General features: G+C 45.1%; 1 protein-coding gene across 2 annotated transcripts in view; it reads right to left on the reverse strand.

Annotated features, from left to right (window-relative positions):
* Positions 1-22,841, reverse strand: part of VLDLR (very low density lipoprotein receptor) — a 348,579-nt gene that overhangs the window by 112,157 nt on the left and 213,581 nt on the right. For both annotated transcript variants that reach the window (XM_044080659.1, XM_044080658.1), the window contains exon 12: positions 360-478. In XM_044080659.1, the coding sequence (XP_043936594.1) occupies positions 360-478 (119 nt within the window). The remainder of the gene's footprint in view (positions 1-359; positions 479-22,841) is intronic.

Consider the following 22,841-nt stretch of genomic DNA (forward strand, 5'->3'; position numbering starts at 1 on the left):
GATCCCTTGACATGAATATAAACACCATCCTAAAGAACGCTTAGACTACACTCCCCATCATTGCTAAGAGCCCAACAAAGAACCACCCATCCTCCAATATACAGTGCCTTGCTTTAGTCAAGCAAACTTGGGGGAGTAAATTATGAATATACAGACCTTTATAATGTATCCTTGGAATGCAGACATTGGCCTTGACATGTGAAAGTCAAAGGTACTCAAAAATCACAAAATGAACCTACCCTGAACAAGGGACCAATTCCCGATGGCAAACAAGACTGCCAAACACTGAACTCTTAATAGCATTTAAAAGCATTAACAGCAAAAAACAGTAAACAGCTCAACATGATAAAACTGAATACCTAATGCAATTCCATTGGGCCACTGAATATCTGTAGTCACCAGAAGTTGTCTGTCAACTCCATTCATCCCAGCTTTTTCAATTTTGGCTGGTTCTCCCCAGTCAGACCAGTAGATGAACCTAAAACAGAGAAATAATTAAAAACTGCTACCAATTATGGAAACAAAAAAGACTGCTGGTTCAGTCTTCAGTGGCATTGGTGTTAAGTTAGATACCCTAGACAAGGTATAGGGTTCAGTTTTCACACTGGGAAACATGGAAACATTTAAAGGCCCCTTGGGGTCTACAGCTAGGTACATCGCTTAACCTTACACCTACAAGGCCTTCCACACATACCCTCACTTGCCACAATAGCTTCTATTTAGACTTTCTAGGGAATGCATACTGACTTATATGGACTAATGCAATAACAGAAAAGAATCAAACAGCAGCTCAAATTTCAAATATATGTTGCAGCAAACAACTTTTACCACCCACTTCAACCTACAATTTCCTCTGTTCACAAGTACCTAATCACCAACTGAAAAATGGACATCTCCCTACAGGGCAAGAGAGACCAGTTCAGTCTGCAGTTGGCCTCCAGCCATGCTACTAAACATTGACCAGTCTGCAGCACATGTATACCTTGGACTGCATACCTATCAGTCCAGTTGCTGCTGGACTGTTACTGCCATTCTTCAATCACAAGGTAATGGGCAGTGTAGACAGAAAATACTTAGAAAATGTGTTCACCCACATTGAGGTTTTAAACTAGTTTAATGGCATTTAAGCACTTTCATCCACAATACAATCAAAAAGGACTTCCTCAGACACCCATAAGCAGCAAGCAGTTTTTATACAAAAAGTCATGTGATTTAACTGCAATTCCTATTAATACATTTTAGGAGTTTTATCTTACAAAACCAATTAAACAAACGTATGGAGTTCCATAGAACATACCACTTAATGTATATAAAGTGTACATTGTTGGTTTTACAACAGTTTTCAAAAACTGTTGTAGGAAATTGCCATTCATGCCACTGCACATTAGCATTAAGGCACTTGCCACAAGTGCTCTTTGTATTCTAATCTCTATCCCAAACGTCCACCTCTGGTATATCAGGACCTTTTCCAGTACAAAAAAATAAAACCTCCTGCTGCAGTACATTTTAACTTGTGCTTAGTTATTACGTTGGTAATTTTAAATCTAACTAGTTCTGTTGCCAATCTAGTAGAATGGCATTGTTCACAGTACAGCACATACCCGTCTTGTTGCAATCACACCGGGAGTTTAGCCTCCATTCCCTGTCAAGCATTCTCAAATTTAAAAAACCCTCACACCATGCAGTTGGTGTTTTGGTTCAGCTGTTTAAGCAAGGCACAGTTTCCAGTTTGTGGTTTAGGTATTGCTATTCTCCCCTGGGTGCATATACTTGCTTGCCATACTTAAATGGCTTTAATTGAAAAGGACAGAATCCTGCAGAAGAATGATCTCTTGCATATTGAGGAATCCTGTACACTAGCAGTTAAGAACCCTCTTTCCAGGTCTTGTTTGCATAAACCAAGCTGCTCCCCGACTCTGCCTCTTGGCAGCAAGTTCATTCAGGCATGATTACTGGAGCACACACTATGTGCTAACAAAAGCTACACTGAAGACCAAGACAGAACAGCAAAGAATCCAGCACTGGAGGCTGACCACAACTAAGAAATCAGTTGAACAGTGGCCCAATGGTAAATACTTCTACATTACTTGTAAAAGTGGTTGACATCTGCAACCTTTCCTCTGGAAAATGCACTGAATCAGTCACCATCTTATTTGTGGGGGAAACCAGATGTGCATAATTTTCTGTGGTGGTGACCTTTACATGGGATGCAAACTACAGAATAAAATTTGCAAAGTGAAGTTGGATCCCTTCAGAAAAAAATTATGTACCTACCATAACGTTCCATGTTAGTCTTCTGGCCTTCTTTCTTGCTGGTTGGGTTCAGAGCCGATACTCTGCTCAGACTCTGCCATCTTCAAAAGCTAGAGAGCTGCTTACTGGCTTGAGGCCTCCCTATATCCCATGATGCCTGGCGCTAGATACTTTGGCAAGTCTAACTGCAGACATAAGGAATCCTATCCTAGAATGCATAAATCCTACTGGAGAGACTACTAGTCAGAAAGGAATAGCCAAAGACTCTGCCAGTGAAAAATCAAGAACTCTTTTCGGTCCACTAGGATAAGGGGATGGAGGGTGGGACGCAAGAGCGAAAAGACGACATGGAACGTTATGGTAGGTACATAGCTTCTTTATATTAAGGTAGTTTACCTCGCCTTCATTCTTGCTGGTTGGGACAGTGTCCCTAGCACCCAAAATCCTGGGTGGCTCATCGGTAAAGACTCTTCAGAACAGTGGAACCAAAATCAGCTCTGCTCCTGGAAACCAAATCCAACTTGTAATGTAAAATGAAAGTATGTGGGTTGCCCATGTAGCCGCAGCGCAAATTGATTCCATGGGCAACCTAGCCTGAAAGGCCACCAAAGTAGCTAAAGCTCTGGTGGAGTGACCTTTTGGTTTAACTGGCAATTCTTTACTCCTCAGTTGATATATGAAAGTGATAGAAGTCAACCACCTGGATAAGGTTACTTTGGAGACCGGAAGACCTTGTTTACCTACTGCATAAGACAGAAAAGCTGATCCGATTTTCTGATATCCTTGGTTCTATGCAAATAAAAGCATAGCTGCCTGAGAGCATCTAACTGATGCAACTTGTATTCCACCCTGTTGGAATGGTTAGGGAAAAACACAGGAAGGTCTATGGACTGAATCAAGTTACTCTCTGAAGAGACCTTAGGAAGGAAGGACGGATTAGTCCTAAGAGCAACCATGTCATTGTGGAACACGAGGTATGGGGGACTAATAGGAAGCCTGTAGTTCCGAAACTCTTCTGGTTGAAGTAATAGCTACCAGAAATGGTTTTCCAAGATAACTTCAATGAAGAAGCTGCAGGTTCAAAAAGGGGCAAAATTAGAGGAGCTAAAATCAAATTTAGATCCCAGAGTGGTGGAGGATCTCTCATTGGGGGCCTGAGCAGAGTGGTTCCTTTTGAGAAAGGCTTTACACAGCTTGAGACAAATTTTCAGACAGGCCAATGTGATGAAATTGCAGCTAACTGAACTCTAAAGCAGACCTAGCATGGAAGAGTTCTGCAAGAAATTCCAAAATGTAGTGTACAGGGGCTGAAAAGGGGTCTATACTTTTAGCCTCCGCCCAGGAAGAAAAACGTTTCCACTTACTAGCACAAGTTTTTCTAGTCGTAGACTTGTGTGATGACAAAAAATGATTTTGTGCACAGAGGGGGAGGTATCTGGAAGCCTGGCTAAAGTTGGAAGTGGAGCAACCAAGCCAGGAGCTGGAGAGAGCGTAGGGATTGGTGCAGCCCGCCCGATTGATGAATCAGGAGGTCTGGAACTAGGTCCAGAGTCCAAGGCTGCTAGAGAAGATAGTGATGCAGGAACGGGAACCATATTTGTCGAGGCCAGTAAGGAGCAATGAGGATCATTTTGCAGCCCAATATGGTAGCTTTCTGAATTGGCTTCGGGATTGGGGGAAAAGGAGGGAATGCATAAAGTCCCAGAGGCCAATCGTGGACTACAGCATCTCTGGGGGAGTGCCCAGGAAGTGGAAGGAGAGAAGAAATTGCTGCACTTCCTGTTGAAGGGCGTTGCAAAAAGGTCGCAGCAAGGTTGCCCTCATTTGGAGGATTTGGTCCGCAACTACCTGGTTCAGAGACCACTCGTGAGGCATGAGAATTGCTCTGCTCACTCTGCTATGATGTTGGACCTCCCAGGGATGTGCGTTGCAATCAGAAACCACTGGGAAGAGATCGCCCACTGAGAGTCTGAGTGCTTCTTGACATAGGGGTAGGACCTGGCGCCGCCCTACTTGTTGATGTACCACACTACAGACACTAGTTTTAAATTTCAATGGTCCCGGTAGGAAAAGAGTCCTGAAGAGCCTGCAACCCTAAGAGCATGGCCCTCATCTCAAAGACATTTGTGCAGATGGTACTCGTGAGGTTGCCAGGTGCCTTGGACTGTTCTGCCCTGATAATGCCCCCCCACCCACCCGATCAGGGAGGAGTCAGTGGTCACCGTAGCAACTGGAGGGGGAGAACAAATGGTCTGCTGTGGAGCACTGATGTGGAGACAATCCACCACGCAAGGTGCTTCTTGCATGCTTGTGTGATAATCATGTAAGACATGGGAAGCTGCTGGAAAGCCCATTGGGTGAAAAGAAGCCACTGGAGAATCCTCATGTGAAAACGAGTTAGAGGGACAAGTACGATCGCTGCTGCCATGAGACCCACAGTTTGAAGGACAAACCTGGCTTGAATTCTTTTGCATGCTAATGAAATCTTCACATGCTGACGAATCACTAACACCCTATCTGGTGTGAGGCTCGCTAACATGTCTTTGGTATTTAATTTGCGCCTATAAAGGTGATGAGATTGACAATGCAGACTTTGAAATTTATTGTGATACCTAGCCTGGAGCAAGTATTGATAGTGCAGTCTCTGGCTCGCAGAAGGTGATGTCTGGTGGTAGCAGTGAGGAGCCAGTCAAAATATGGAAACACCTGGAATCCTTGCAGTCTCAGGTGAGCGGTAACTGCCATACATTTGGTAAACACCCTGGGGGCTGTGGTGAGACCAAAGGGCAGAGCTCTGAACTGATGATGGCTTTCTCCCAGCCAGAAGCGAAGGAATCTTCTGGAGTGTCTGTCCATTTTGATGTGGTAGTGGCGAGACCAAAGGGCAGAGCTCTGAACTGATGATGGCTTTCTCCCAGCCAGAAGCGAAGGAATCTTCTGGATCATCTGTCCATTTTGATGTGGTAGTATGCATCCTGAAGATCTATAGAGCACATCCAACTGTCCTGACCCAGGAAGGGCAAAATGGACTGTAGTGTGACCATCCGTAACTTCGTTCTTTGTACAGAGCTTTCTCCCAGCCAGAAGCGAAGGAATCTTCTGGATCATCTGTCCATTTTGATGTGGTAGTATGCATCCTGAAGATCTATAGAGCACATCCAACTGTCCTGACCCAGGAAGGGCAAAATGGACTGTAGTGTGACCATCAGTAACTTCGTTCTTTGTACAGACCTGTTCAGTCTGCTGAGATCCAGAATGGGTCTCCAGTCCAGTCTTTTTTGGTACAAAAAAAGAACCTTTAGTAAAGTCTGGATCCTTGGTCTGCTGGGACTTTCTGGATGGCCCTTTTTCTTAGCAGTTTTGAGATTTCTTGAACTGCTTGTTCCCTTAATTAGGTGGAAAGTCTGACTTGTTTGATCTTAAGGGGGCGCGAACGAAGGGAATTCTGTAGCCTCCAGATATGACTGACTGTACCCATTTGTCTTGTTAGGTCTTGCCAGGCTCTTGGGTACAGCGATAATCTTCCCCCTGACTGCCTCCAAAGGTGGGCAGCCGGGCAACCCTTCTGGAAGGGCTTCTCAGAGAAAGATTCTCTGCTGCCCTGATTGTGGACCCCCCTCTGCCACGAGGGCGGCGTCTGTTATTGTTCCCTCCTCTGCCCCTGGATGGGAACTCACCACACGTGTCCGGCAAGGCTCCTTTGGATTTCCGGAAGGACATCTTTCCACTTCTGACCCTTAGGATATGGTCTGGAAGGGGTGGAAAAATGGCAGAGAGTCTTGCCTTCCTGCTCACACCTGGTAAGGGTATCCTTGAGAGGATACATCAAAAGGGGTGTTGGTGAAAGATGCTCCGACAGGTTCTGCAAAGTTAAAGCTGCATCCAAGCGTGCCTCCTTACAGCCACGCCTGTGCCTGCGGCTCTACTCGCACCATCAGCTGCATACGAAAATGAGCCTCATGGAGGAGTTTGCCACTGAATTAAGAATAGTCAGCTAGGAGGCTGCCTTAGCCTGGGCCTCCTCAGCTGATGGATCTTGAAGGGCATCTCCAAGCTTTTTCAGGAAATCCCTCTGAAGGGTAAAGTGGCACAGGTAATTCAGGGACTGCATGGAAAGTCACTGAAGAGAACATCCGCTTCCCATATCTATATTGTTAGGGGGATGGACAGATGAAGTTTCAGCCAACTCCTTTGTGGCCGCCGCTACCACCATGGCATCAAGGGGGCCACCTTTGGTTAAGAACAGTTTGTCCTGCGGTGCAGTAATGAATTTGGCAGGTCTTCTAGGGGTCGGTTCCACTGTTTGGAACTGCCCATGCCTTCTAATCCAGACAGTGGGTCAAAAGGCAGAGACACCCAGGAGGTGGAAGGTCGGGATCCAAACGCGTCCAGGAATAGAGACTCATCCTCTGAAGGGCTTAGGGCAGTCCAGTTCCCCCTCTGCCTAAGCATCTCAAGGATGTCTGAGGAGACATCTTCAGAGGGGGATCTTTGGGACCTTTCAGACTCCTCTAAGTCTGTATCCAATGCAACAGACTCAAGGGAGTCAACATGCTTCCTCTTGCGAGGTGGGTCCTCTGAAAGATCAGGGGAGGCCTCTGAAGAGGATACACCCAAGGGGTGTCCTGGAGTGCTGGATACCCACGCTTGGGGTCTGGAAGAAGGGCAGAGACTGATGCAGGCACCCTAAGGGGAGGAGCCAATGGGGTCTATCGTGGGACTGACTCTGGGGCCAGTACACTCCACCAGAACCCCTACCCGCACTGAGGGGGACGACTCAGAAGCAGATGTGGGAGCTGAGCTCACCTGAGCCGAAGCCCCGAGGGGAGAGCGAGGTCAGGACAAGGGTCAGATGCCACTTGCCCCCTCGGAGCCGATGAGGGTGTCTGCGCCCAGATCCCTCCAGGGAAGGTACCATGAAGAGATTGAAGCAGACGGAACTGAAGGAGAGGGTATCTGAGCCGACGGTTCCACAACTAACCCCAACGAACTCCAGCTCCGAGCTCATAGGATGAGTCTGAGGAGGAATATCTACAGCTGTGGGTGGAGCAGACACCTGATTAGGGGGCTGGACAAAATTTTGGCTAGGGCCTGTGATTTTAACAGCCTACTGACCACTCTTTCAAAGTAATGGTCCAAAAGTCTAGAGGACTGAGAAGAGTGGGATGAGCGATGACTATGCTCAGATTGGAGCAGTTGTGACTTCGGAGGCCGAACGTATAGACTCCAGAGCAGACGACCTGGATCTTTAGACTCAGATGGCTCTGAGGAATGTGCGAGCCAACTGGGAGGGAGGAACATCGGTTCCAGCCGGAGCCGAGATGGATTGTATGGCTTCACCAGACAGCTCCAAACTGGGAGCCGAAAGTTTAGGTGGCCTGGAAGATTTCACGGGCTGAACCTTTGCCTGTGAATCTGTAGGTTTAAGCAAACCCCTCAGAATCTATGTTTTTGCACTCCTGCAGGACTCTTGGACTGAAAGCATGGCAAATCTAGCAAGAGTCCTGCAGGTGCACGACGCCCAGACAAACACAAGTTTGACCATCTGTCAGAGATATCTGACAGCATGAGTCACACTTGTATCCGGACGGTTTAGGATCTTTGGACATCCTGGAAGAAAAACAAAGGACAAGAAACACAGAAGTACTAACCACTAAAAATTGCAGACTACAGTTACCACAACCAAAAAACTGCAATCAGTACTACAAACTATATCACTAAAACATTGATACCAAGGAAATTAAACATTTTTTTTTTTTTTAGGAAGATAGAAAAGGTTATCCTCTAAAATGGAAAACATTTCTGAGGGAAGGGAAGGGAGAGAAGGTAAATACAATACAACAGTCTAATCTAACGACTAATTCTACACTAAAACTGACAGTTTTAACAGACAGTTTTGACAAGGAAATTACAATAAAGTTTTATACAACCTGAGCCAGTAGAACAACCTTGCAGCAGAAGTGGCAAATGACATCTGGGTATCTAGCGCCAGGCATCATGGGATATAGGGGGGCCTCGAGCCAGTAAGCAGCTCGAGCTTTTGAAGATGGCAGAGTCAGAGCAGAGGATCGGCTCCAAACCCAACCAGCAAGAACGAAGGAGAGAGACAACTTGTGCGTTAATCTGAAGGGACAGAACCTTGACCTTCCAATTAATAGAAACTATATCAACTGAATTATAAAAAGCATTTATCAAAACAGTCAAGCCTGTCAACCATGCTCAGATCGCCAATACAAGGGCTTCTTAAAAGCAGAACTGCTTTAAGCATTAGTACTGGGATCTCTACAACTCTACGATTTAGATAAACATGCACCTCAACCACAGGGTAAGGTAATACAACTGAAATGCATCCAAACTACCTGTAAGGGCTTTTCCCTATCAAGCACAATCTGACAAATGGAATTTCTACAAGTCTGAACCTACAATATCATAAAGCTAGGAAATCTGATAGGGTCCATAGACTGGATTTCCTTTGAGGTTGCTAATAGAGGGATAATTCTTGCAGTGATACATTTCCAGAATCAGAAAGTTGCACCCTTCTTGACCTTAGTGGAGGACAAGTTTTGGTCCAACTTTTTGTACAAGATGAGGAATCATGAACTGCAGGAATAGACCCAGGAACAAATGCATCTATCATAGGAGGTTATTAGACTAATGGCCCTGGGAGCCCTTAGAAGCCTAGCCAAGAGTTTATCCCCTAAAAGAGAAAGCACAATCAGCACCTGTCACCTCTGTCAGAGGGACAAAGGTGGAACCCCTGGGTATGAAACATTAAACTTTCAGCCTTTGTCATGAGTACTACCTACTTGCTTCAACTGGCTTATACAGCCCCCTTCAATGAAGGTACTTACCATTTACTAGGTTTGTAGTCCAGTGATCATTCAGGAGCCTAGCCCATATTCTTAGGTGGTCCCAAGGTCTTGAGCAACTTGCAAGAGGTCACAGAATGCAAGAGAGCATCAAACCTAATAGAAATTGCAGTATTAACCCTCTTGCTAACTGCCTCTGCACCACTTGGGAGCATTTTGCTTTCCAACCTACAGACATAGAAGCATGTGATTTCTTGCTCTAACTGGCTCATCTGCAACAAAGCCAAGCTTTTACTTTAACTCACCTCCTTTCTACAGCAGTGAAAAGATGGAGCGTGGTGTCCTACGCTGCTGACTGCAAATTCTGCAACAGCATCACAAATCACTAGTCCTGAAGCCCAAAACAGGACCTTGGGAGGTTCATCTTCAACTAAGAGGCCAAGGTTAAACATCTCCAGACACTGGAATTACAGGCACTGAAAAATAATCCAAATCCACTAGTAAAACCCTTAAGCTTCCAATGGTCAGTGATTAAAAGCACACACTGGTCTCCATGAAGCCAGTCCAATATACAACAGCATGCAATGTTTCAGCTTTCAGCTACATTTTTGCATGCTTCAGGACCTTGCTTAACGGCCCTCTACCCAGTTGGCTCATTTATTCTTGGAGCAAGAACTAGGCATAAATATCCTGGCTAGGAACACTGTGGCTCATTCATTCCTATTCAGGTAGCCTTCAACCATTTCCAACAGGGAAGATGCCAACTCAGGTCTTGCAAAGCATTCCAGCCGGAAGATGCCAACTTGGGTCTTGCAAAGCATTCCAGCCAGGAGATGCCAACTTGGGTCTTGCAAAGCATTCCAGCCATCCCATGGTACAGCTTCCCTTAGCAGCTCAAACTGTTTGATGGGAAGAATACCTCTGCATGACAAATTCCAAATGGCAAGCAAGCTACCTCCAATATGGGCAAGCTAGCAGCAGCCAGTCCAATCCTCTGCCAGCTCAAGGCTCCAGCCATGTTGGTTAAGACTGAGCACTTAAAAACAAGTGGCACTGCTCTCTATACGAAGATATACATACTCTGAAATCCTTTCTATGATGGTGATCCTGACTACTACATTGTACAAGATATGGTGCTAGTCCTAGCCTAAGCACTAATATCAGACAGTACTGCACAAGAGTTTCAACAAAAGTAGCCAGCAGTGAGGGCTATATCCCCATCTATAAACCAGGTACAGTTTGCAGCTTCAGCACCAATTTCACCAGAGGAAGGATTTGCTTACCAGACTGAGAGGTGGTGAGAATGTTTGTGGGGCATGCTTTCCATGTTTGAACCCCATGGAACATTACAGATCATACCAAGCTCCTTGATCATAGGACAGTATTAAAGTACACTACATCAGACATAACTCTTGATACTTTTAAACCCAGGTTTACCCCTTGCAGGGTAACCAAAGTCTTATTCTATACTTCAGCTCCTGAACCATGGTTATAAATACTGGGCCTCAACCCAATTTACCAAAGTTAAGCTAGTAGTCTGGGCATTTGTTGCACTGTTGTGGGACAAATGAACCACCATCATGCAGTAGACAGTCTGGGGCCATCCAATGCCACAACTCAGTACTGAAATAGCCAATTGGCAGACATTCAGCTCTGAACCAGCATGGTAACCCTCATTCCAACTACAATGGTTTGCACATCTATGGCAATGCACTTAGGTTTATAGCTTTGTACTAGGCCAACTGCCCTTGTGGCCATTTTAAGCCTAGCCAACTACCCCATGTGAGAATCAAACCCTCCACCTTGTGTCTGCAAGGTAAACACCTCAACCATTATGCCATCCTCCCACCCTGCCGAGGGCTATTTGGGCTACACAGGCCCAGAATTACAGGATGCAGAATCATGCACCACTGCAGCTACATGCACCACACTCCAGCCCATTGTTCCCCTCAAAAAAACTCTTAAAATGGAATTGGAGTTCAAAAGGTTTGGTCAGGTACATTAACAGTGGAAGCCACCTACTGAGATAACATTTAATTTGTCCCTCAATCGTGTGAGGAACTAAATGGCCAGATTAACTAGGCAATATTTGGCCAGAAAGATTACCATGTTTTAGTCAATACCACTACAACCCATTCATCATGAAACTTAATTGCACCAAATTTAAAAATTTGAGGTGAAAGTGGGATTATTCCCTGCAAATAGCTTTGCCAAAGCTAGCCCTCTAAAAGAGGTGGACCACCAGAAGGTTCTCCACTAATGTGGAACCCCAAAACAGAAACTGAAAAATCTGTACTCATGAAATGCTAAATTCATCCTGAAAGTGTCTAAAGGACTAGAATGACCAGAAACAGCCAAATGTCCTGCACTCCCAGATGGCAGGGGAAATCTTGCCATACTTTTTAAACTCCTTGTCTAAAAGCATAAGTATTACAGAAGGCATCCACCTTATGAGGTGGACATGCAAACTGGACCCAAATACCACTGAAAGACAACTTAGAAGGGAAATGGCCAAGGCTTCCCCACTGATGCAAAGCTAGTCCAGACTGTACAACCCTGAAGACCGCTTTAAAAGGAGACCCATCTAAAGACCTCTTTAAAAGGAGACCCATCTAGTGAGGAATAGGACACACTACCCTAAGTCAAGGATCTCAGATCATCCAACTTACTGGAGCAGCTTAAGTGAGCAATATCTCCTAATATTGACTCTAATGAACCTGTGCATCCAGGAACAAACTAGTGTTCACTGGGCCAAAGGCAGATGACTGCAGCAAATTCAGTTTCTTTAAAAATGTGAAATTATATCAAGTGGGCCCTTTGTACAGGTTCTAAAATGTTAAGCCTGATTTAGTATGAAAGCCTTGGGCTGTGAATCACCAGTCTAATTGGGTTTAAAGGGTATTCCAGGAACAGAAGCCTGTTAGATTCAGCAACGCCAACAAGGATAGTTCCATTTCTTGCTAAACGGGTTTAGCATATCACATGCATGAATTAGGAAGTTGGACACCAGTGTCCATGTTCTTATCAAGTCAACATATCTGCTTTCCTTTGTCAAACTGTTAACTTATCTCCATATTATAAGCCAAAGAATGCTGCTATAGATCTTGCCTGCAAGCCACAACACAAAAGTGACAAGCTTATACACCTTAATCTCAGCAGTAGGAAAGGGATAAGGATCCAAATGGCAAGAATTTCTGTACCCTTTCAAGATACTTAGGTGCAATGCCAACACTGGCCACCATGGATGCATGGTCAAATCACACTTACAAAATCAATCTGAAGATTCAACCAGAGAAACAATGATATTTTATCAGTAGATTGATCCAATCCTTGCTCTCACCTTGTGTGGCTAGTACTGTGTATTAGTACCATGTATTACACAACTACCCCCACAGAGCTTCTGCAAAACACTTTTGAGAAAGTATTACAGCTCTTAAAGAAATTTTGTACTTTAAGGAATTACCAGAAATTAAAGTACAAAGAATTTTAATTTCTTGTCTTCAGTTATTCTCTACAGTAAGTGTGGAAAATTAAATACAAAAAGACTAGTAGCAAGTGTTGCAGCAAATGTTCTGGCCCAAAATGCCAGATTCCATGAAAATGTTCAGTACTTAGTCCAAATTCTGGACCCCCCCCCCCCCCCCCCATAAAACTGAAAACTCTGGGTCATTTGTTCTTACAGTACTTACTATTGTCCAACTATGCGCAGTGGTCAGACCCCAAACTAGAAAGAGGTTGGAAGCTACCAATCCTAGGAGTAAGTCAGGAATGACTAACTACTGCTAGGATAAAGGGATTATTGTCTAGCATTGGATCACTACTAAATCCGTGTCGGTGCAGAGTAGGAGCCAACAGCAGGGCTGACTAGCGTCAGACAACTTGAGATACTTGTGGGGAATTGCCTCAATACTTTAAATGTGCAAAAGCAGGGCTATTACAACCAATACAAGATAATTACAGTAGGAACATTCCACATCCAAAAGGTCAGAAAACTGAACCAAGTTAAACATTTCCTGCTTAAGAGGCCACACAAAACCCATTAAGGTAATAGAGCTCCAGTTCCCAAAGAAAAAGCCTGAGCTCTGCACTAAAAGCTGCTTGATCACTACAGCTACATCCAAGCCAACGAAAGGCAGCATTTGAAGATAAAGCCCTCTAATTCCTACAAGTTTCCAATTACACTCCCTGGCTTAGTCACTTGAGACTAGATGGACAAGAACCCAGATGAGGTACCACACCATGACAGTTTGTTATGACAGAACAAGCTCCCCATGGGAAGTTTCCTTCTCATATTAACATACTTCTATGGGCAGCTATGCAAAAATTCTAGGATCAGCTACAACTGAAGCCATTTACCAGAATTTTACAGGTGGAGAAATGTACCTTAAAAACATTTTCTATTCACTCACAAGTAACCTAGAGAAGGTGGCAAGCTTGGACAAAGCAGATTTTTGAAATTCTGGCCAGCTACATATGCAGTTAAGGAGCATTATGCAGCCTATCATTTTGATGAGGATCCTGAAAGTATGTATTAGCCCAGTTTGAACCAGGACTTAATCAGCATTCAAGGAGCCATTGAAATCACAAGAGGTACAGTTTTGTACCTACCATAAATGTAGATGTTAGTGTACATACAAAAAGAGGCAGCCGACTCCTTCAGTTTCTTGCCCCAGATGTCAGGTGCCCCCAGAAAGGAAGGCAATACATGATGTTATGCAAACATACACAAGTAGATAAATCAAAACAGTAGTTGCAAGCAAATACACCATAAAGGAATACCCCAAATAGGTATTATGTTAAGGGTGTTTGTCGTAAGCCCTGTTCTAAGAGGGGATGGAGGGAGGGTAACCTGGACTGCAGCTCTATGTGCAGGTAGGTACAAAAATGTACTATGTTCATCGTGCATACAGCTGCAGTCATCACACTTTGGTAGAATCCCAAAGCTAAGTAAGGGTGGCTGGTATTAAGCAGAATTTGGAGGAGCTAGAATGCCCTGCAGGGCTACTGTGGCAAATCCCGCTCTAGATTTTGAGTATAGTGGCAGGTGGTAGTGCTTGGTGAAAGTGTGCACTGAACTCTCAAGTAGCTGCTTCCAAAATGTCCTTTGTAGGGACCCCCCCTAAGGAAAGCTGTTGAGGTAGCGGTAGCCCTGGTGGAGTGGGATCCGATGTATCCAGGCACTGATTTTCCATGAAATGAAAAACAAAAGCGTATGCAGTAGGATATCCATTTTGAAATGGTCCGTTTGGAAATGGCCTTTCCCTGAGCACCTGTAGCATAGGACACAGTTGCTCAGATTTCCTGAATGACTTTGTTCTGTCCCAAGTAATAACGAAGTTGCCAGTGAATGTCAAAGGTGTGTAGCAGCCTCTCCCCTTTGTTCTGTGGATTTGGATAAAAGGTAGGTAAATGAATAGTCCGATTCAAAGCCACACTGGATATTACCTTTGGCATGAAGGTAGGGTTGGTTCGTAAGGAAACCCTGTCCTGATGGAAAATGATGAATGGTTGCACAGCCATGAGGGCCTGTAGCTCCGAAACCCTGCGTGCTATAACCAGAAGCAAGGATGTTTTCCATGACAAGTATTGTAGTTCTGCTGAAGAAGCCGCTTCAAAAGGAGGCAGTGTCAGCTTCTCCAATACGAAGTTGAGGTCCCAAGCTGGAGCTGGTGGTTTCCGTGGGGGTTTTGTTTTTTGCCCCTCTGAGGAACTGCCTTAGAGGCAGTGAGAAAAGAGGATCCGTATTGTACTGAAATGGCTGAAGCATGGATCTTGACGGAAGATTAGGAAAAGCCACTGTTTAGCAATTCAGCTAGGTACTGTAAAATCTGAGGTATATTACCCAAGGATTCTGGCCCTTTGCTTGATTCCATGAACAAAATAGTTTCCATTTGGCGGAGAAGGTTTTTCTAGTAGAGGGTCTCCTGGCCTCCAAGATGACATCCTGTACCTCCTTGGAGAGGAGAGTCTGTTGGCAAATTAAGGTATTTCCCATGCAGCTAGATTTAGAGTTCTGAGCTGGCTGTGAAGGGTCTTGTAGTTGTGCTGGGACAACAGAAGTGGAACTTGAGGTAGGATCCATGGTGGTGAGTGACAGGCTCTTTAGGAGAGGATACCAGTGCTGTTGTGGCCAATCTGGAGCAATGAGAATCATTTGTGGGCTCTGTGCTGGTTTTTAATAGAACTTTGGTCAATAGAGGTAGAGGCGGGAAGGCATAGACTGCCAATGCTGTCCAATTGGAAGAGTGCATCCACTTTCCAGGCTTGTGGATGATAGGCCCTTGAGCAGAATTTTTCCAACTAGTAATTTCTGTGGGTAGCAAATAGGTCTATGTCTGGCTGTCCCCATGCTAGAGTCATCTTTGAGAAGACTTGAGGATGCAACTTCCATTCGTGTGGGTCTGTCATATTTCTGCTTAAGTTGTCTGCCAGTATGTTTTCCTTCCCTGGCAGGAATTGTGCCTGTAGTTGAAGTTGTAATTCCAATGCAGTGTTCCACAGGGTCTGCACAGGGTGTATGAATGCGTCCCTCCCTGTTGGTTTATGTACCACATGACTGTGGTGTCCGTCCTTAATAGATGGCCTGGATGCAGTAGGTCCTTGAAGGTCATAAGAGTATTTTGCACAGCTAGCATCTCCTTTTGGTTGATGTGTAGGTGCATCTATTTCTGGGACCATTTTCCCTGGATGCACTGATCTGCCATGTGTGTTCCCCAGGCGTAGTCTGAGGCGTATGTTGTGATGATTTGACTTGCTTGTGGTATACAGAAAGGGAGACCCACATTTCTTTGGCATGCTTGAGCCCACCACAAAAATTCCTTTTGAAGGCATGGAATGAGTGGTAAAATTGTTTCCAAGCTGTGGCTGTGTTGAGACCATAAGTTTAAGGTACCATTGTAGTTTCCTCATATGCAGCTTTGCAAAGGGTATTAGCAGGATGCAAGATGCCATGAACCCCAGAGCCTGCAGGATTCCTTGGTTAGCCTGGTTAAAGTGGCCATTTTGTTGAAGAATTGAGACAGTTGCCCTTGTCTGGTGTGAGGTAAGCCATCTGGGCCTTTGTATTTAAGCTGGCACCCAGGAAAATTCTGTTGAGGGTATTAGTTTTGATTTCTTTTTGTTCACTGTGTACCCCAGGCAGTGCCGTCTGCTTGGATCAGGCAGTCTTCCAGATATGGGTAGATTTGTATTTCTCGTTGTCTGCAGAAAGCAATTACTGATGCCAGGCATTTTGTGAACACACTGGGCGCAGTAGATAAGCCAAAGGGCAATGCAGAGAATTGATAATGGGTTGAACCTGCAAGAAATCTGAGGTATCTTCTGCAATCTTGTCTGATAGGGACATGCAGGTATGCCTCCTTGAGGTCCAATGTTACCAGCCAAGACTCCTTGCCCAGCATGGGAAGAAGCTGCTGTAATGTGAGCATCTTGAATTTTGGTACCTCTAGATAGGTGTTTAGAATAGCTAGGTCTAAGATGGGTCTCCAATTTTTGTCCTTCCTTGGTACCAGAAATAGTCTTGAATAAAAACCTTGACCTTGTTCTTTTGCAGGTACCTCTTGAATTGCTTTCATACCCATGAGCAGATATTTGTTTTTGTGCCTCTGCCCATTGTGCCTCTGCCCATTGATTGTGGCAGGTTTGGCATGCCTCTCATTTTTGGAAGGGTGTGAAAGTGGAACCTGTAGCCTCTGTCTATAATATCCAGAACCCATTTGTCCTTTGCAACAATGTGCCAGTTTTTTGAAAAGGCCAGTTTTCTGCCCAAAGGTGCTGCCGTTAGTTTTGTTTGGCAGACATAGGGGAAAGTCATTGCGTCTGTTTTCTAAATGACTGTGGCCCATCTCCACCTCTTGGGGCTGCTGCTTGCCACTGCCTAGCTGTAAGATCCTTGAGGTTGTCCTCTACCCCTCGGGTGTCGGTATCTACCAGTTTGGGGTTTCTCCATGGCTCGAAAGCCCCAATTTTTTGAAGGCCAGTTTCTGCTGAACCGTGGAGGCTGCACCTGCAAGAAATCTTTAACTTTAAATAGATTTTGCTTTTTCCTCCATTTTCTTTAGCACCTCCTCAGCTTTAACACCGAATACATCTTTTTGTAGTGGTGCATCTAATAACTTTGCTTTGACATGATCTGGCAAGGTTTGCTCTGAGCCAAGCGTGCCTATGTATGACAGGCCCCGTGACAGCAGCTCTACAAGAGGCCTCTAAAGCATCAAAACCACACTGTAAGGTATGGTTTCCCCACTTGTTCTGCTCCATGTAACAAATCCTGCAACTCTTTCAGATCTGGTTGTTCTGTTTGTGTCATTTTGCTTTTCAGCAGAGATAACTGCTGGTACTTTAACATATGAAATTGACAGTTTAATGCCCTCATGGTTAGAGTGGCTGATTTATACACCTTTTTCACCCACCTTTCTAATGCTCTGGAATCTCTCTGAAGGTAAAGGGTTTTTAGCAGTAGAGGCCTTAATCCCCTTGAGACCCTGGGAAATGGTTTCTGGGTCAGCAGAAGGGCTTTTATAAAGGAACTGGTGAGAATTAGGAACCCAGTAATATGTTTGGTTTAACAGGGGCAGGAGGTAGAGAGTCTGGATTAAGACAGGCTTCTGCGTACACATCCAAAATATCTAAGACAGGAGGAATAGCCAGGGGCCTAATGCTGTGGAAGCAGCAGAAATTCCCTGAGCCTTTTCTTGGAATCAGAGTAATCTTTGCCTTCCCAGTGGAAGCGCTCTCAATGTATGTAGGGTTTTCTCCAAAAGAGTAGTCCTCAGAGGGGGAAGACAGAGGGAATAGACTCCTCAGCATCAGAGGATTCAAATGGGGAATAGGCTTAATCCTGGTCCTCAGAAATGTCTGAGTTAATAGAAGCCTGGTCTGAGGAAGGGTGGTCTTCCTCCAACCTGGGTCTTTTGTCTGAGGGGGGCTGAGAACCCCCGATGAGTAATCAAATCCTCAGCCATTTTAAGCATCTGTTTTTCAGGTATGGGGCCTTGAGAGGGGGTCTGAGGACCCTTTTTAATTTTCATTGGAGCTTTAGATTTAGTGAACGATTTAATAGAGAAAGTGGTAGGCTTGAAAACGCCTTCAGAAATGGCAGGCCTCGCTAAACTTTGTTTCTCCGCCAAGAGTAGCGTCTATCTGCAGGGGGAATGGAGACAGAGGAACCTGCGACCTCAGGTACTGAAGTAGCCGGTAAAATAATTTCATCGGTAGTCAGGGGCTGCGTAGGCACCTCACTGAGAACCGGTAGTCTGCCTTAGCGTGATCTCAGTACTCGATGCAGGCCTCGGATGTCTGCCTTTATCCTTGCGTTTTTTGCCTAAAACTGGCATCTGTGTATCAGACTACATGATAAATTTTGCCAAAATAATGAAGGGTGAACTCCGCCCGGCGCTTAGTGCGCTTGTTAAACCTAGCACAAAAACGGCAGGCCAAGACGTCGTGGTCTGGCCCTAGGCAAGGTATACAGTAAGAGTGAAAATCCTTATGCGGTATTTGCTTCCCACAAGAAATGCAATTAACTTTGACATCGGTCTGAGGCAAGAAAAGTTTCCCCAACGGGGTACCTAACTTTAAAGATGACTTCGGCTGAAATACTCTTCGTAAATCTCAGGAGCTGGCCGACCAGCACTTGTGAACTACTTCTGCTTCAGGCACCGCGCGGCACGAAAGACTGAACGGAGTCTGCTGCCTCTTATACCCCTGCCGCACTGACGTCTGGGAAAAAGTGACTACAACCGATGCCGGACCTAGACTTTGGAATTCGGCAGACCAAGAACCCGCCTGACAGCAGGATAACCCAAATGTGAAGACTGCCGGACCTAGACTTTGGAATTCGGCAGACCAAGAACCCGCCTGACAGCAGGATAACCCAAATGTGAAGACTGCAGCTGTATGCACGATGATCATCAATATGGTGTACATGCTTGCAAGTTACATATGACTGAACTCTAAAATTGCTACGGGCATTGGGATCATATGACCAGCTGTGGTGTAGGACAAGCTTTACCAACTGCCCATGAAAGAAGGGAATAGAAGTTATGTACTTTGATCCAAGTTTTTAATAAGCCTCAACTACTGCATCTGATCAGACATTAGCAACTTTGGACACAGATGCAAGGCCAAGGGTCCTCCCTTCCTACAGTAGGTCAGAGTGCCTGCCATGCCAGACATACCTGTACTTCCAAAATGGAAAAAAGACAAGAGGCCAGAGCACATTACAAAGTGCAGTAAAGACAAGGCTCTGGTCAGGTCTAAAGTCAGCGGAGAGGGACAAATGGTGAAAGGCTGACATGGAAGGCTTGGATCAAGCATTACGGTAAATGCATAACTCTTGCTGCATCTGGTGTCGAGTCAAAGATCACAGTAAGGCTGGCCCCAGCAGCTTAAGATCTCTAGCCACTGGTTCAGTGATTACTTGAGGCAGGAGACTGGATCTGCTGAATCTGTATACTAAAATAATGGATTTGCCTGGTATCTGTACTGCCACTAGAAAAACAGTAAGACATGTCCCACTGCCACACCCTCACGGCTTGTCTACATAAACAGCCCTCCTTACTGAAACACATCAGCAGTCTTGAGACTATGCATCCCTGGGAAGAGTCCTGAAAGGCCTGCAGTTCTAATGAAACTGCCCTCACCTCCATTATATTAAATGGGAAGTCTGGATGCAGACAGTGTCCATATGCCCTAGACAGAGCTCAAAAATATGCCCCCACCCCAGAAGGAAGGGATCTGCAGTCACTGTGGTGCTGAAGGGTGGAAAGATGGACAACCAAAAGAGCTGTGGGGAAGGCTGCATACTGCTCAACTGGAAACTGCATGGGTTGAAGTCCACCACAGCACTCATGCTAAACCCACCATGAGGCACCAGAGTTAAAGCAGTCATCAACCCCAATAAACAGCTCTGCTTGGGCCACCTGAAGTTTGGCAATTTTAACAGTATCTAGATGGCACCCAAATTTCATCTGGGCCATTATCAGTTGGGATTTCACACTTACCATAATACCTAGTTGGCGACACAGCTGACGCAAGGAGTCCCCAGTTCAAATAAGTAAATCCCTTTAGCGATGAGCCTGTCAGCCAACTATGGAAAGATCCTGAACCCATACTGCCTGAAATGTACTGCAATCACTGCCATGCACTTTGTGAACATAGAGGGCTGTGGTGAAAAAAGTACAGTTGTGTACACTTACCATAAATGTAGATGTTGAGTATTCACTGTTGCAGTCATTACATTTGAATTTCTGCTTGCAAGTAAGCCCTTAGGTCGGCCTGATTAACAAAGTCTTGGGTCCTGCATCAGTTGCAGTCTTCCGTGATGTCAGGGGTATAAAACATGCAGCCGATGTCATCAGTTTCTTGCCCCAGATGTCGTGCCCCCTAATGGGAAGCAATTGAATCTATAAATATACAAGGTTATACCTCAAACAAAAAAGCAAACACACCAAAAAGCTTTTAAGCATTGAAAAGGAGAGAAGTATAGCCAAACGAAGTCAGGGGGCTGAAGGGAGGGTAACCAGGACTGCAACAGTGAATACACAGTCTACATTTATGGTAAGTGTAGACAACTGTACTAAGTTCGTGTTTCACTGTTGCATTACATTTGGGTAGATAAGGATGGGAGGAATTTGGATAGCATTAGAACCAGCTACAAGGCCCTACAAAACTGCAGTGGCAAAGCCAGCTATGGATTTAGAGAAAATTGGCAAATGGTAATGCTTGGAGAAAGAACTCCAGGTTGCAGCTTCTAGGATGTCCCTGGTAGGTACATCCTCAGAGGCTTTAGAGGTACATGCAGCCCTGGTTGAGTGGGATCTGAAACCCTGTGGGATAGGCTTTCCATGGTGCTTACAACATAAGCCAATGCAATGGCCTATCCATTTGGAGAGGGTTCGTTTTGAAATAAGTCTTCCCCTCTGTCCCTGCAGCAAATGCCACCAGCAGTTCAGATATCCTTCCAGGTTTAGACCTGGCCAAGTAAGTGGCCTGTGCACATCTAAGGAGTGCAGCATCAGTTCCCCTTTGTTCCCTAGATTAGGATAGAAGGTAGGCAAATAAATGGACTGATTTAAAGGCCACACTGGATACCACCTTTGGTATGAAAATGGGATTGGTCCCGAGGGACACCCTGTCTACATGAAAGATGAAAGGCTCCAGTGCCATTAAGGGCCTGTAATGCAGATACCTTTCTTGCTAAAAGGGAAGTGGCTTAGCAAGAAAGGAATTTTAAATATGCAGTAGCAGCTGGCTTGAAAGGAGAAAGGGTGGGTTTCTCCAATACAAAGTTTAAGGTCTCAGGCTGGAGTTGGAGCTCTCCTGGGTGGTCTTAATTTTTGGACCCTCTGAGGAACTGCTTGAGCAGTGGGAGAGAAGATGGGAGGTTCTGTGTTATGAGCTGAAATGGCGGAGGCGTGAATTTGAGGAAAAAAAAAAGACAGGCCCTTGTGAAGCATCTCAGTTAAGTATTGTACAATCTCAGGTAAATTGGGTACTGCTGTGCTCATCCCTCGAGATTTGTTCCAGGCAAAGAATCTTCTTTTCAGCATAAGATTTTCTAGTACTAGGCCTCCCTGCCACTAAAGTGACATACATCACTGGTTTACTGAGAGATGGTAAATGGGAGCTTAGGTAATTAGCCAGGCTGCTAGGTTCAGTGTTCTGGTTCTCCTGCTGAGACAGCAGGGTAGGAGTCTAAGGCAGGTGCTATGCAGCCAACAGCAACTGCACAGGAGGGGGTACCAGTGTTGGCATGGAGGCTGGTGCAATCAAAATCCTTGGTTTGTCTTGTTTGACCTTTAGTGGTACTTCGGAGAGCAGAGGAGAAAAGGCATAAACTGACAGGTTTTTCCAGCTGAAGGACAGAGCATCCACTTTCCAAGCTAGTCTGTGGGGAGTCCTTGCACAACATTTTTCCAATTGATAGTTCTTGGGGAGGGAAAGGTCTATATCTGGGCTCCCCCATTTGCTTGTGATCAGGTTGAAAATCCTGTGTGCCAGTTTCTACTCTTGTAGGTCCATGAGTGTTCTGCTTAGTCCATCTGCCAGTGTATTTAAATTTTCTTGGCAGAAATTGAGCTTTTAGATTTACTTGGTAGCTCAAGGCTGTTCCACAATGCAATGGCTAGTCTTCAGAGGGATTAAGAATGTGTACCCCCGCTTATTTATGTACCACATAAGTGATGTTGCCAGTCTACCATTAATTGTCTTGGAAGAATGCAGTCCTTGAAGGCTGTCTGAGCATTCTGTACAGCTAGCATTTATGACTTGATGTGAACGTGCATTTGAATTGGGTTCCATTTGCCCTGAATGCACTTCTGTGAGGTGCGCCCCTCTGTACACAGTCTGATGCGTCTGTTAGGGTTTGGGTGGCAGGAGGAAGGGTGAATGGTAGTCTCTTGTTTTGGTGGCAGGCCTCTGCCCACCAAAGGAACTCTAGGTGTAGACAAGGAAGGATAGGAATTATTGCTTCTAGATCCTGAGAATGTTGACACCATAGGCTTTTTAGATACCAGTGTAGTTTCCTCATATGCAGTCTTGCATATGGAATTATAAGAATGCAGGAGGCCAAGAACCCCAAGGCTTGTAGCATTTGCCAAGTGAATTTTTCTGATGCGAGGAAAGCCATCTGGGAAGTTGTATTAAAGCTTGCTCCCAGGAATATAATTAGTTGACAGGGTACCAGGTGTGATTTTTCGTTTATGGTGTACCCCAGACAAGTTAGCACCCTCTGTACAAAAGCCAGAGGATTCAAAAGTATGTCCTGGTTTTCTGCTT

Source organism: Protopterus annectens, chromosome 8.part0, assembly GCF_019279795.1.
Source record: "Protopterus annectens isolate FY-2018-M chromosome 8.part0, PAN1.0, whole genome shotgun sequence".
Taxonomy (NCBI): domain Eukaryota; kingdom Metazoa; phylum Chordata; order Ceratodontiformes; family Protopteridae; genus Protopterus; species Protopterus annectens.